Below are 15,535 nucleotides of genomic sequence, written 5' to 3'. Positions count from 1 at the left end.
AAAGTGTTTTCCCAGCCACTGTTTATAAATGGCTGGAATAGGAAGAGTCAGACATAAACATGTTAAGGTGTTCTAAACCAATGTTTCACCCCTTTTTTCTACAAGATAAATGTCACGTGAGTGCTCTTTTTTGGTCATAGTGAATATGATGCTAACCATTTACTTACACAGTGTTTGGGATTTTTACAGAGTAATACACAAAAGCTAGAGCAATTAAAAGACTGCAGTGTCAATCACCACAAACAATATTTGAGTTTCAAGCACCGCAAGTCTGCCTCAAATTTTTGGAGATCACGAGTAGTAAATTACATTTCTAATTACAAGATTGAGAAATATAATTGGGAGTTTGATATTCTAGTGAACACAGTAGACATTTGTTAGGCTGCTTACAACTTGCTGTTAGGTGAAACTTTTAATTAATGTGCATATTTTTTAAAATAGGAGACTTTCATACAGAAAGAAAAGGAGTACTTGTGGCACCTTAGAGACTAACAAATTTATTTGAGCATAAGCTTTTGTGAGCTACTGCTCACTTCATGTGCATCCGATGAAGTGAGCAGTAGCTCACGAAAGCTTATGCTCAAATAAATTTGTTAGTCTCTAAGGTGCCACAAGTTCTCCTTTTCTTTTTGCGAATACAGACTAACATGGCTGCTACTCTGAAACCTTTCATGCAGAAGTGTTTTCTTGCCTTCTCTTTTCCCTTATGGCCATCCCCTTCACCTTTCTTCGCACTTAGCCCTGAAAACTTTTAATTTGGCTTTCCTCACTGCGTATAGGTAGACAAATTAGATTACCTCTGTGCTTATTTTACATGTTTGTATTTCTAAGTGCCTTTCAGACTAGCAACAACAACAAAAAGTCCTTGCAAAGCAAGTTATTGGAAACTGGATGTATGCCCTCTTGTGACTGGCAGTCTAGAGAAGTCTTGGCACGTAGTCCCAGTTCTGGAGGAAGTTCTGATAATATTATTTAATTATTCTAAATCTAGTTCTACAGAGTTTGTGGAAGTCTGCAAGCAGTCCTGCAAATTCCTGCACACTTCACTCACAACTGCCACTCGTAGGTTCCCCTCTATTGAAGCAAAACATCCCAGATGCATTACTATGTTCAAAGGCATTGTTTTCAATTCAGATAGCATATTGGAACATAACATGCTGAAGCACCTTTCATTAAGAGCTTCTTGCCTGTTTGCAATTAAAAAAAAAAAAAAAGTGGATTTGCATCTCAGATGCACACAATGGTCATAAGGGTAACATTTCCAAAAAGCACCCAAGTGACTTAAGAGCCTATGTTCCTGACTCACTTTTGAAAAATGGGACAGACTCCCAAATCATGTAGGCACGTCTCAAAATTTTATGGAGCTCCTGGACTCCATGGGACATTGAAAACCCTGCAATTTGTCCTACGCGCATTCAATGTTTTTCAAGCTGTTGGATCGTTTATACAGCAATTACATAACTTGATAATCTCACTTAATGGATATAATAGTTATCTGAAGGAACACAGTTATTGAAGACACAAATCTTAAAGAGAACATCGGGACTGTGCCCTATAGAACCCACTCCTGCTAGGTACTGAACATCAGCCTCCCAAGAAACACTCAGCACTTTGCAGGATCAGGTCCTGTGCATGTATCCAACACATACCAAACACACCATATGTAGTTACTGTGGATGGGCCCAGTCTTGCAACTTATGAAAGCAAATACTTCCATTAGCTTGTGTAAGGAGCCAAATTACAGATGCAGCTTCAAGCTTGGGTGAAGAATCTTCTATGGATAGAGTATGGTCCTTTAATTATAGTTATTGAAATAAGTTGTGTGTGGTGGTTGCGTGGGGTTGGTTTGCTTACTTGTTGTAGGCAGTTTGTGTAACCATTTCTTCTTCCACATTTTTTTTTTTTTTTTTGACGGGGGAGCAGATGTGAATGAATGTGATGGAAACCACAGGTGCCAACATGGCTGCCAGAACATCCTGGGTGGCTACAGATGTGGGTGCCCACAAGGATACATTCAACATTATCAGTGGAATCAGTGCGTGGGTAAGAACGATCTCCTTTTGACCCAGACGTTACATAACAACGACGAAACACTTAGATTTTCAAAAACCCTATGAACATCTTTTAGGTTCAGAGGTACCTACATTAAACTTGTGTAGATCCTCTCTGACTTACGAAGTTGAAAGGGGTATAGTTGCATCAAATCATGTCAGCTGACTGTTACTGCCTTGCAAGGGGAGGGAAAGACACAAAAATTCAAGATAATTTCCACGGAAGGCCTGTAAAGCCCTTGCTAGGAAAGAGTTAGCACTTTAGTCAATAGCTGTAAAGTGCTAAACAGACACAGATAACCACACATGTACAAACCTTTCAATTGATAGAATAGCAGCAAAAGAAGCAAATGAAATTAAATAAAGACAAAGATTAACCATAATGAGTCGTCCCCCCGCAACCCCAAGCACTCAGGATTCTGTAAAACAGAATTAGCAAGAATACAATAAAAACGTAATAGAACACCATATTTTTCAAATACAAAGACAAACAGATGATATGATCCATATTTCTTTTAAGGGCAAGAAAGATGATCAAATATAGGGTCAGCAGTACCCACTCAATAATACTTTTGGGAGAAAAAAACTTTTTTTAATAGTGGGGAGGGATGAAATTACAACTTCACTTCTAAATCACGGATTCATATCTATCTCAAGGTTTGTAATGATCAAGAGATTTTCCTTATGGAAAAATCCTATGGATAAAAGCAATATGGCTTAATGTAAATTCTATAGCAATCTACAGAAATGAGTACAAATGTCACCTTTCTATGTGCTTTTTTTTAAAAACCATCCTGCAGCAGAAATTAAAAAAAAAAAAAAAAATTATGCCAGAGCTAGATGTCAAAAGAAAATAAGAGATAGTTACAAAAAGACCTATAGAAAACTAATAATAATTCCAGAAGGGTTACCATTTGATACCCATTTGTTTGGTAATCTATGGCAGTGGTTTTCATTTGTGGACCCCTCAAATATTTCGTATGAAGGTGCGGATCCCTTCTTAGATGTAGTCTGCAGACCCCCAGGGGTATCGCAGACCACAGGTTGAAAACCACTAATCTGTGGTATAGGGAATGAGTTGGTGTTTTCAGTCTAGTAGAGAAGTTAAGAACTGAATGTGAATTACTAAAGAGGCAGTTATTCTAGCCATTTGAAATACTTTGGTTCAAGGTTTGAGTATATTGGCGGAGCAGTGCATTTCCACAGCCCATTCTGTATTTGTTCTCATAAGAAACAGAGGATATTCAGATCCAGGACTGTCAGGCCAATAGTCACACACAATTAACTTTTTAAAGAACCAAAGATGCATAAAGTATATAGCATTTAATTTAAACGATAAAAAGGATCTCAGAAATGCTTATATTGAGCAGATTGTTAGTTTTTCAATTAGTTTTAATGTATCCACTTACAATAAAAGTTTACATTTTTATAGTAAACGGTGTTTTGTCTGGCACATCACCAACCGGAAAGCTCTATAAACAGGCATTTCTGATCTTCATTGATCGGGTTGGCATGGGCCAGCAGAGAGTTGGGGCCTGGAAGGAGGTATGGAGCCCCGCCCCAAGTGCTGCCTCCACAGCTCCCATTGGCTGGGAACTGTGGACGATGGGAGCTGCAGGGGCAGCGCCTGCAGGCGGAGGCAGCACACAGAGCCACCTGCTGTGCACCTAGGAGCAGTCAGGGAGCCACCTTAGGTGAGTGCCCCCTGAATCCTGCCCCGAGCTGCTTCCTGCCCCCAAACTCCCTCCCCAAGACTGCACACCGCACCCAAGCACTACACCCAAATTCCCTCCCTCTTAGTTAACTGGCATTTTTCACTTACCGGCACCTCCCATTCCCCTAGCATGCCAGATAAAACAACTTTTACTGTATATTGTAGATAAAACAATCAAATAGCATGAAAATAGGATTCATCATTATTTCACATTGTTTTATAAATTACGAGAATGGATATGCATTACATGAATGGGAAATTTAAAAACTAGTGTACAAATGACAACAAAAATTATTTTTAAAATACCAAAAACTTCAATTTTTCAAAGTCAGACATCAGAACAGCAAGAAAGGTGTAAGGAAATGGGACAACAACAATGTTCAGTTCAAGAGAATTCACTAGGATCTGGAAATGAGTACTCTAGATTTGAAAGAGCTCTGAGAAACTTTCAGTATCTAGTGAGGAGAGTTATTTAAGATTCCAAAAGGGAGTAGAAGAACCTAATAAAGTGGGGGAAACCTAATAAAAGTTCATTCACTTTAACCTCTCTTGATGCATTTATAGTCTCTAGCTATTCATGAACACTCCATTCATATGTGAAATCAGTTAGGTTCAGAAAGTTTAGAGCTTAAGGGACCTTGTCAAATTTTTTTTGTGGGGAGCGGTTTACAAAGAATTGAATCATTTCCACTGCTCTGCTGCTGCTTTTTGTATAGCATGTTTGTCTCTCCAGTGGACATTTTGAGTATATCATGATTTGACTATTGTGGAAATAGTTTGAAAATCCAGTTTAAAAATTTTAATGGGACTCTCAAGTATGGTAAAGAGTCATATCATCATATGCTTTAAAATGACCTAATATAGATCTACAACAACAGGATATACCAGAGGGAAGTGAAGGTGCAAAAAAGTGCTAAATTCATGACTATTTTTAAAACAGTCTTTTAAGTATTACTTCAAGTATTATTCCTACACATTGCAATTTCAAAATTATTTTTCTATGGAATCACTTCATGTGGTGCACCTCAATGTAAACGATAAGATTAATTTCTATTGCATGGTAATTTGTCTGCATACCACAGCTGCACAGACACAGAGAAATTCTTACTGTGTTATAAAAACAACTTTTTCTCCCTTGTTCATTTTGTTGCTGTATATCTGATTTAGTTTCCCAATTAGGAAAGACATTCCACATATAAATGTCAGATCTAATTATATCAGAACAACACAACCTGGTTACAAATCTACTAAAAGCGCTTTTGTTGGCAACATTCCAGCTCTGCTAAAAATGGCAATAAAATACCAAATAAACTTGTGCCAAATGTAATTTCTTGAAGCATTTTTAAAACCATGTACTGTTTAGGATATTTTAATGAACAGAGATACAGTATATCTGTAAACATACGTTTAACATGTTCATGCAGGATTCTGGTTACACCTAATTTCTCTCCAGTGAGATACAAAGTAAATTGTGATCAAGGATTCTAGAGTCATGTGAAGCTTGCCCTACCAATGTATCACTCTCTCACTGAGGAAAGATGGCCTTGTGTGTTAAGGCACGGAATATGAAATTTCTGGTTGTGACTTGCATTGTGTATTTGAGTGGGTCAGTTATTTGCTCTGTGACTCAATTCCCCAGCTGTAAAATGGGGATGTTAGTATTTTCCCTACTTCCCAAAGATTTTATAAGGATAATCCTTGGGAAGCACTCCAATACTGCAGTGATTGGGTTAGATACATACCTAGACAGACTGACTTCCATATGCAATGGATGAACATTTGGTGACTTGCACAACAATCCATGCGGCAGATCAGAATGATACTGCTGGCAGTCTCTTCTGAGAGTTTCCAGAAAATCCAGATGAGGATAATTTACTTGATTATCCCCCAGTGTGCTCTCTTTTTACATAAGGTTTTACTTATAGCCTGTCAAAACAAATTAAAGAGAAGATGATGAGATGCCCAAACAGCCATCCCATTAATACTGTGTGTGTGAGATAAGCTCTGGTTTCTTTCTTTTAGAATATTCTAAATCCCCCACCCCCTCCTGCATAAAATAGTTAAGATCATCCAAGTCCTGCAATAGAATTATGGGTGAAGCACTTCGTCTTTGCATGAACTCAAATGGCTTTATTTTAATGGTTGAGGAAACCACAAAAATACTCTTCTCCACTACAGATTTATCCTCACCTAATAGTATCCTTGGGGGAAATGTGGTGTTGGTGGAAAGCAAAAAAGAACAGCAAAGAACATGATCCTGAACTAGCTGAAAACATCTCAGTGGAAATTTGAGTTTATTACTTCCAAAATACAGATTTGAGGACCTCTGCAGCATTTGATACCTAGCTACCGTCAGAGATGGATCAGTGGTGTAGTAATTTCTAAGAAGGAGGCTGAGCCTGGGCTAATTTGAATGTCAGGGGGCGAGGGGAGGCTTACAGCTTGCATTTGTAGTAAGAGTTATAAGTTGGGAAGGACTACATTTGGCACATGCCCATGCCCTGTGTGGGGCATTAGAAATTCTAGCAATACATATTTTTCCCTCCCTGGACATCATAAGCTGTTTATGACTACAACCTGCCACGATGGTATCTTCTCAACTGGATAAACAATCGTTTATTTTGCTTATTAGATGAAAATGAATGTACCAACCCTAGTGCTTGCGGCACCGCTTCCTGCTACAACACACTCGGAAGTTACAAGTGCACTTGTCCATCTGGATTTTCTTATGACCAGTTCTCTAGTGCATGCCATGATGTGAATGAGTGTTCCTCCACTAAAAACCCCTGCAATTACGGCTGTTCCAACACAGAAGGTGGTTATCTCTGTGGCTGCCCTCCTGGATACTACAGAGTTGGACAAGGGTGAGTCTCTTCCTCCCTCTCACAAACATTCTTCCTCCCAACACTTATGATGATTGTATAACACATTGTAATAAGTGGTCACCATAAAAAGCAATGGCTATCAAAGTAAGGGCTGCAGAAAACGCAGCTGGCAACAGAACTAGTGCAGGAGCACACAGGGCCTCCAACAACTCTGCATGCTACAGTCCATACAGCCCTATGGCAGTCTCTACAGTAGGCCTGAAGAAGGTGGATTTGTGGCAAAGGCAAGCCAGGAGATGGCTCGAGGCCAGTGTGTTCGAGCTAGCTGGTGGGGGCTTGGAACCAGGGTGGACCGGCAGCCCCCCATCAGCTCCCCACTCCCCTAAATTCCCTGTGCGGCAGCTGACCAGCAGGCTATCAATTACCAGGCAGTTCAGCTGTCCTGCCTGTGCTGCTCCAGCCCTCTGCCTTGGAGATGCTCCCAGGAGCCTCCTGCTTGCTGTGTGGGGGGAAAGTGGGGGAAGAGAAGGGTGCTAATGTCAGGGTGTCTCCTGCCCCCCCCCCAAACCCCAGCTCCATAGAGCAGGTGGGGACACGGTAGGGCTCAGGATGGAAGGAGCTTGCTGACAGCAGCTGCTGTCTCAACTTGCTGATCTACTTAAAAGGGCAGTGTACTCAGAGTGGGGTCAGCATACTTAAAGGGGCAATGCGCGTCTCTCACTCACACACATGGTGTATGTCTCTGTCTCTCTCTGCCATGTTGTCGCTCCTCCCTCCATTCATGCTGCCTTGTAGACTGTGAGGCTACATTAACAATGTGTTAACACTTGAGGGCTCAGCCGAGTGCTAGTTCATCATTTAGCAGTAAGGCATTCCCTGGGAAATATCCCACCCTCTTACTCCATCCACCACCTCAACCAAGCTTCACAGTCATCATTGCTGTGTATAGTATTACATTAAATTGTTTGTTTAAAACTTATACTGTGTGTGTGTGTGTGTGTATAAATATAAAAAAAATAGTCTTTTGTCTGGTGAAAAAAATTTCCCTGGAACCTAACCCCCCTATTTACATTAATTCTTATGGGGAAATTGGAGTCACTTAACATTGTTTCACTTAAAGTAGCATTTTTCAGGAACATAAGTACAACGTTAAGTAAGGAGTTACTGTAGCTGTCATTCCCCTTTTGGTGGCAGTACATTGTGTATTTGGAGCACTTTTACAAATGGAATGGGGATATTCCTCATCTAATTGTACCTTTCCTTCATCCTATAGATGAGGGAACATCTATACAATGATTAGTAAGGAATATCTATTGCACTGATCAAGACAAAGCAGAAAAAAGAGAGAATGAATAATACAAAATGAATATAATAGCCCATTAGCTTCAAATAGTAGTCAGAACATTTACTTTGGATGCCAAATGTCCTGTTGGAGATCTATTCTTTGTGATGTATTAATGTTCTGTGTATTGAGAATTAGGGAGCTCTATAATGGTCTCTAGCAACAGATAACCATCCTTTTTTCAGCATGTTACACTATACAGGACAAATTTTAAAAAATTATTACACGGACATCCTAGGGGGAAATAGAGCTATTGTGTAACAGTGCAAGGGATTACGTGGGCTTTTCCCCCATCTAAATGAGGAGGACATAAAACTGAAGTTAAAAGAAACATGTTATCTGTCTGTGAACATTTTGAGAAATGGGTCACTCATATGATCATCCCTATTCAACAGCCATTGTGTCTCAGGAATGGGATTTAACAAAGGCCAGTACCTCCCTCTGGGTGGAGATGTAGATGAAGAAAATGCTTTGTCCCCTGAAGCATGTTATGAATGCAAAATCAATGGTTACTCCAACAAAAACAGCAGGAGGAAAAGAAGTGTGAATGAAACTGAGCAAGCGGAGGTGAGTGAATACCATAATAAACTAGCTAATATATATACTTAACACTGTCCTGGAATCAGAACTACTCCATGGTATGTCAAACACAACACAGCTGACACAAGGAGGAGTGAAGTTCTATTACCATAGTCATTTTGAAGTTCCAGATGACTATCTGTGCAGCATTCTGTAGTCACAATAGTGCAGGCTTATGTGGCCATCGAGTTTTTACAATATGATGATTAGCTTCTAAACCTGAGCTATTTATATATGTGCTTAAGGGTAAATTAATCATATTGTGATGTAATTGCCAATACCAGAGAACCACTTCTGGATCAGGCTCAAGACTTTCCTTATGTGTTAGTGTATTTTTGACAAATGGAAATGAAGAGATGGGATCAGTGGTTGACTCCCACCACAGGATGTATTTTGGGCATGTTCCCTTGTTTTCGTCAATTTTTATTGAGGTAGCAAGAAGCCTTAGGGCAAAAAGCATACCTATTAGGTTATGTAGCGCTAGTTTGGGAGACAGACTGCCCATTACAGTGGAGCTTCCCCTACCCCTTACAGCATCATGCAGCAAATCAGTGGTTATCTGTATTCCAGGATGTTGTTTTATGCCAGTAATGAGAAACTACTGATTTGGTTTAAAAAAAAAAAAAAAAAGCAACCAAGGGATATAAGTCTTCTCATAGTTTTTACAAGGGCTCTGATTGCAGATGAAAAGCATTATGGACGATTAAAGTAAGTTTTTACTGCTAGATTTACATAAGGTAGTAGTGATTAAGTTTCTTACATAAGCAAAGCTTGGAGCGCCTCAGCCAGACCACAACCCTGACATAAGGAGTTATTATTCCCACTCTTTGATCCATAAAAGGTTGGTCATAGCATAGAAGTGGCCTCGACCACTTCTGGAGAGGAGGGCTGTTGCATGGCATTGTTCAAATGTTGATCCATGGATTGGCTTTGATGGCAGTTTCTGAAGAGCTTGTTAGTGCTGCCATCCCTGCCTTACAAGGGGTTGTGTGTGGACTCGGCCTTAGTGACAAGAAAGTAGAATGTGGAATGAAAACATCTGAATTTTACCTAAATATCTCAGCAAAGAGGAGAGCCTTTTGTGCATGTCTAAGATAAAACATGCTTTTGCTAAGGAGTCCCATGAAATAGTGGCAGAAAGAGGAGAATAAATTTCCTCATTTAGATCTGGGGGAGGGGGTAGTATCAGTTAGCCACATTAACAATTGTAAGAGAAAAGTGGTTTCTTGGACTTAATACTTCTGATGATGATGATGTACAGTTACCTGATGACAGTATGGTACCACCTAAGTCATTACTTCACTCCTATCTAATGTGTTCATCTTGTTACCAAGCTATCCAGTTATTTATGTTCCATTCATAGCAGTGGAACATACAAGCACCTTCCAAAAACGTAAAAAATCCCCTCATACAGCATTCATTTCTCATCTAGTTCACTGTACCCTAGTCTCGTTACTATAGCTCTCACATGGCAGTAAGCCATATTGTTATCTGGTGCTATTAGCCTTATGTGAAATCCCCTAATTTACTTTGGAATTTTCATAGTAAATACATATATTTTGTTTAAAAAAAAAAAAAAAGTTGGGATTGGCTGGGTCTTGTTGACTAGCCGCATGCCTGAGGTTCAATGAACAACTTGTCGCAGCACCTGCAGCCACCCTCAATTTGCTTTGTTTAATCTACAGTGCATAATAGTATGTAGTGTGATAGGATTTGACCCTTTTTGAGGGCACCCTGTTATAGATGCAGAAGGACTTGAACTGCTAACATTCTGCTGTGCAGCATGAGAATAATGGGTACCCCAGTCATTTCCTGAGAAGTAAAGATCTATCAAAAAGAGAGAAGCAAGAGAAAGACTTCCCAAAGAAGTCGCAGCCTTTTATAGCTCTTTCATTAGATGAAGAACAGTTTTCACCGACAACCACCAGCCTTTTGTTATAACAAAACTATTAGATTAATTTATCTCTCCCCCACCCCCAATCTGTATTCACATGAAACACACTGGGGCAAATTCAAACTCCATTTGTGTTACATCAAAGCAAAATTTCCCCCTTTGGGAGGATCAGTTTGCTAGTAGTGCAGATTTTTTTTCACTACTCTTGTCACTGGCAGCTGCTGAACATAGTTTCTCAAATGCCAGGATGTAGACTCTCACTGAAGCTTCTATACAGAAAACATTGTTCAAAGAACTTCCAGTATAGCAGTTCAGAGTTCCATTCTGTTTCCATACTCTTTCACAGTGAAGTTTGATCAGGTATTAAGAACAGGTTGGAAATGTTGGGATATTTCCTGTTTCTTTTCTGCAGTTAAACCAGGACTTTTTTTGGAGCAAGCATGAGATGATGTAAACTCTGAGGCAAGATTGAAATCTGAACCCTCTGTGGATTTGGGGCTGTAACTTTAATTATTCTGTAAAACCTGCGTGAGAAGCCTTAAAGATTTACAGGGTGTGTTATGTGGAACTGAGTAGTTCTCCCAGTTGGAAAGGATTTATAAAGGGCTTCTTTCACAGCTGCAGTTTTTGAGAGAGGAATTAAACTGTTACTAATCAAACTCATTAATTTGCATTGCTTTAGGAATAATATAGTGTGTGTGTGTGTCTCTCTCTCTCTCCAACTATCCTTTTCTCTTTCACTTCAGATTGAGCAGATTAGCTTGGAAAGCTTAGACATTGACTCTCCTTTGAAGATGAGGTTGAACTTCTCTGAGCTTGGTAACAAAGAACACATTCTAGAACTCATGCCAGCTATACAGCCCCTTACCAACCATGTCCGCTACATCATCTCCCATGGCAACGATTATGGCATCTTTCAAATCCATCAGAGGGATGGATTTAGTTACCTGCACACAGCTAAGAAAAAGTCAGTGCCTGGCACTTACACACTGGAAATCACTAGCATTCCTCTATACAAGAAGAAGGAACTAAAGAAACTGGAAGATAGCAACGAGGACAACTACCTCCTAGGAGAGCTTGGAGAAGTGCTCAGAATGAGACTGTGGATTGAACTCTATTAGCCACCTCTTCTAGACTTAATCCAGTTCTTGAATCACTTCTGTTCATCTATTTATCCACCTGAGCATGTCTACTTTTCAAAAGCTTTAAGGAGTCATTGGACTTAATTTTTTAAAAGGAAAAAAAAAAGACCTCTATCTTTCCACCCTGCCAAGTCTACAGAATGACCCTTGCAGGAGGAATGACTGACTCTGCCATGGTCAAAAGTTTGATTACAAGGGCAACCATGGTTACTGTATCCTTTATATAACCTCAATTTAAAGTATATTAAAACTAAAGTTCAAGAGGTCAACACATGGCACTAAATGGCACAAAAATGTGAACAATTTTTTCCTGTTAGCAGTCTGTAACACTTTGGGTATTTTGCTATAGGTGCTAATTAAAAAAATATAGATGTTTATTTATTTTAATGCAGTAATATATGGAGAAATTACAAACTATGTAAACAAAAGGGAAACTCATTTGTTTTTCTTTAGATTTATAAATTTGAGCTATTTTAGAGGTATTCTTAAAAAAAAATCCAGTAGATTTGAAAAAGGTTTCCTTTTGTGTGCCAGTTGTCCAAATACTTTTAAAAATACATTTCCATGCTATTACCAGTGCTCTTTCAGCTCTGACACCACCCTCTAAAAGACATTTAAAAGGATGCTTCAAAAACATTGACTAGTCAAAAAAAAGTCTTAAATTACAATATTAGTCTCTGTAAAGATGATTCTCTCTCACTGCCTGTCATTAGGACTTTATTCTGTATCAGCCACACGAAATAATGGGAAGCTGAGGCACAACCACTGTAGCAAAATACCTTGACTGCTTGTGATACCATTAGCATTGCAGGCCAACCTGTACTGTATTTCCTTCCGATAACCTCAAGGTACCACATGTGCTACCACAACACCTCATTCTCACAAAAGGTGCTCTACATACTTGCATTACTGTAGGCAGCTGAAAAAAAAAAAGTATTTCCTTTGAAGGGAACACCTGATGTTTCACTCGGTTTGGTGCTGGCTTGGATTAATGGTGCATTTACTAGGATTGAGCTGTTTCAGGACTGCCATATGTGCAAACTAATTACGCAGTGCAGACCAGGAAAATATATTTGAAATCATTTTTTTTTAGAACTTTCATTAATACTGTAGTTATACACCATATGCCTCATTTTATCCTAGCCTATTTTGTAAGAAAGATGTTTGTACATGACATTTAGTTTTCTTTAGCAATTTTTTTTAATGTTGTACCATTCTGTGTTACATGTATGTCTCCATGGTGCTTTTTTTTTTTTTTGACAGCTGGTGCCTGTAACTCGTCATAGAACAGAACCTCATTATGTGAAATAGCCAAAGCACATGCAGACTCCAGGTTTATTTCAGTCATGTAGCCATGCTGACTAAAGACAAGTTACACTCTGTTGGGTTTTTGGGAAGGAGAACCCTTCTAAATTTTAAATCAACTGTTTGTGAGATTTATATTTTTTATTTGTAGGTCTGTATCACTATGACAACACTTTTCTTGCAATAAAGCTTATTTTGGGGTAGGTGTCTTGAATTGTACATGTATTTTAAAAGAGAACACCTGCCCAACTGCATAGTTGGATGGTGTCACTAATGAATGGCAGAAACAGCAGTCCATGGAGGTGCATTCTTCCCCTGGCTTGATACTAACTAGGTTCTTCAGGACACACTGGTAACTATGTTAAATATTCTGTCCTTGCACAGTGTTAAATTTATCCCACAACATTAGAAAAACCTAATTCAAGTCTGTCTCCCTTATACTGCTGTCCATCGGGAGTAAGTCCAGTGAAATCTCACACTGACTTTCAACCTTTACCTATAAACTCTGGGTTCAGTATTTGACCACTACAATCTCAATTATTTTTAAACAATGCTTCATAAGTGTACAACATTAATTATGTCCTAGAATCAGGTAGCTAGATTCATAAAGAGACTTGGATACTTAAGTCCCAAGATCAGGCACCCCTAGTAATAACAAAAGGGGTTATTAGAGGTGGCAGGGTTTGAACAGGGATCTTTCTTCTCATTGGCAAGGACTTGAAGCAAGGGCTCCCAGGGCAAAAAGTTAGGAGGGAGGTCCCCTACCCACTTGCAAAAAAGTACACAGGCATCTAACTCTGAGGGGTAACAGCTGAGAATCCCAAGCAGAGATACACACAAGTGCAGATTAGGTGCTGTACTCCCTGAGAAGGATCAGGTTTAGGACACATCCTCCCCTAGTATCTCCCACTGACTACCTTTGGCAGGGAGCTGCCTAGCGTCCTGGCTTCTGTGAATCCCATTTTAGAGGTCTGTCTTATTTGCTGTATAAGGAGCCTGAGTGCTTAACTTAGGCTTTCTAAATCTCAGTGATTTTTCTAGGCACTAGCATCCTAAACTCCTTCAGGAATCTGAGCCAGAGACTAGAACATTCCCAAAGAATCCATTCCAAATTTTACATAGAGCAAGTGCATGCTTGGTGCTTCAGATAATACAATTGATGGAACATGAACATATGGCTGGACAGTAACAGCAGCAAGGATGGAGGAAAGCAGCATGAGACAGAGTACTGGACCGAGAATCAGGAAACCTGGATTCTGTTACTGTCCTACACTTTTACCCTGGGCAAGTTCATCTACATAAAGAAACTACTGTGAAATAGGGATGGGTGGGAATTTAGATAGCTATTCCACAATAGCCTCCCATGTGGATACTCTTATTTTGCACTAAGATTGCACTGCAATTTAATCCAGTTCCAAAAGTTAAAGTTAATTAAACTACACATGGACACTTTGTCTACATGGCAGGGAAAAAAAAGCGTGTTCTTAACTTGTTTGCTAACTGGGCTTTAAGAAATGGCACTGAAGACAACAGCTCAGCTTTTAACTTTTGTTAGTAAAGTTCAGTCCCTGAACTGCTAGCCAAAATTAAAAAGCTGAGCTGCCATATCTTCACTGCCATTTTTAAACCCCAATTAACATTTCTTTCTTGCAGCGCAGACATATTCTCAGTGTGGAATAGGAGTGTCCACAGCATGAGCTATTCCAGGCAACTTCCTCAAGTAGCTAAGACCTTAAACCCTGTAGCTCAGATTTCTCAGTCTCTGAAGTACAAATGACTTCAAATGGAAGATGAAGAGACTCCACATCTTGCAGCACTAGCCCTACTTACCCTCACTGCTACTCAGAGAGAAATGGAACTTGGCTTTTATCATAGCATAGCTTTGACTTCTATAGTGCCATGGTTATTCCTATATTAGATGTCTAATTCAATAGTATTTAACTGGTTTTCACTAATATACATAATTGGTCATTTCTTTTCCCTAAGTGTACCATTTATTTCTAATATAAGATAGTGAATGGAATCAGTAATAACAACAGGTAGTAAAATACTGCATGAACAATGAGAATATTAAATTGCTTTTCCCAAGTGTTGGCACTAATACTGTTTGCAGATTGTTTAAGTAAAAGTCATGACAAGTTTAAGAAATCATGCACTTAAATTTAACTCTAGGGAAAATAAAGAGCCAGGAAGTACGGGAGAACCGTTGTAATAAATATTACCTTTTGCCAATTAGCTGCAAAGAATGATTGAGCTATTTACTCTTGAGATAGTCTTTCCTAAAATGTGCATGTGTTCAGATCCACGTGGCAATTGTTAGTACTGCAATTTAAATACTGCAGTATGAAATTACCTGGAACCAGTTATTTAATACTAGCTTTGGATATATTGTCATGGAAGCTGTATTAAAATTCAAACCTGCTCCTGGGAAGAGTGACTGAAATATACACTAGTGAAAGCCCATCTGAGGCTTTGCAAGTATATCTAGTGATACTGATATTATCATTCTTTAACTAGTTTCCAAGAAAGCTACTCATGCTTCCAATGTGGGAACTCTCCAGAAGTGCTTATTGCAGTAAGAGCCAAGAGTGTGAACCATGGAGAGTGGTTATCTTTTGTTGCTGATCGCTATTGCTATTTGCTTTCCATTATTAGCATTCTTGTTAACTGTTCCTTAGAGGAT

The 15,535-nt window shown here is 39.2% G+C and overlaps 1 protein-coding gene across 1 annotated transcript in view; it reads left to right on the top strand.

The window, feature by feature from the left end:
- The window catches only part of FBN2 (fibrillin 2), a 254,203-nt gene extending 241,176 nt beyond the window's left edge, over window positions 1–13,027 (top strand). Inside the window, exons 62-65 of the mRNA XM_073344871.1 lie at window positions 1,924–2,043; window positions 6,398–6,629; window positions 8,328–8,499; window positions 11,152–13,027. Of these exons, the coding sequence (XP_073200972.1) occupies window positions 1,924–2,043; window positions 6,398–6,629; window positions 8,328–8,499; window positions 11,152–11,526 (899 nt within the window). The 3' untranslated portion in view covers window positions 11,527–13,027. The remainder of the gene's footprint in view (window positions 1–1,923; window positions 2,044–6,397; window positions 6,630–8,327; window positions 8,500–11,151) is intronic.
- Window positions 13,028–15,535: the final 2,508 nt, after the last annotated feature.

The sequence above is a fragment of the Lepidochelys kempii genome, chromosome 5 (assembly GCF_965140285.1).
Source record: "Lepidochelys kempii isolate rLepKem1 chromosome 5, rLepKem1.hap1, whole genome shotgun sequence".
In the NCBI taxonomy this organism is placed as follows: Eukaryota; Metazoa; Chordata; order Testudines; family Cheloniidae; genus Lepidochelys; species Lepidochelys kempii.
The sequence above is the reverse complement of the archived record's forward strand: the minus strand, read 5'-3'. Positions and strand labels throughout refer to the sequence as shown.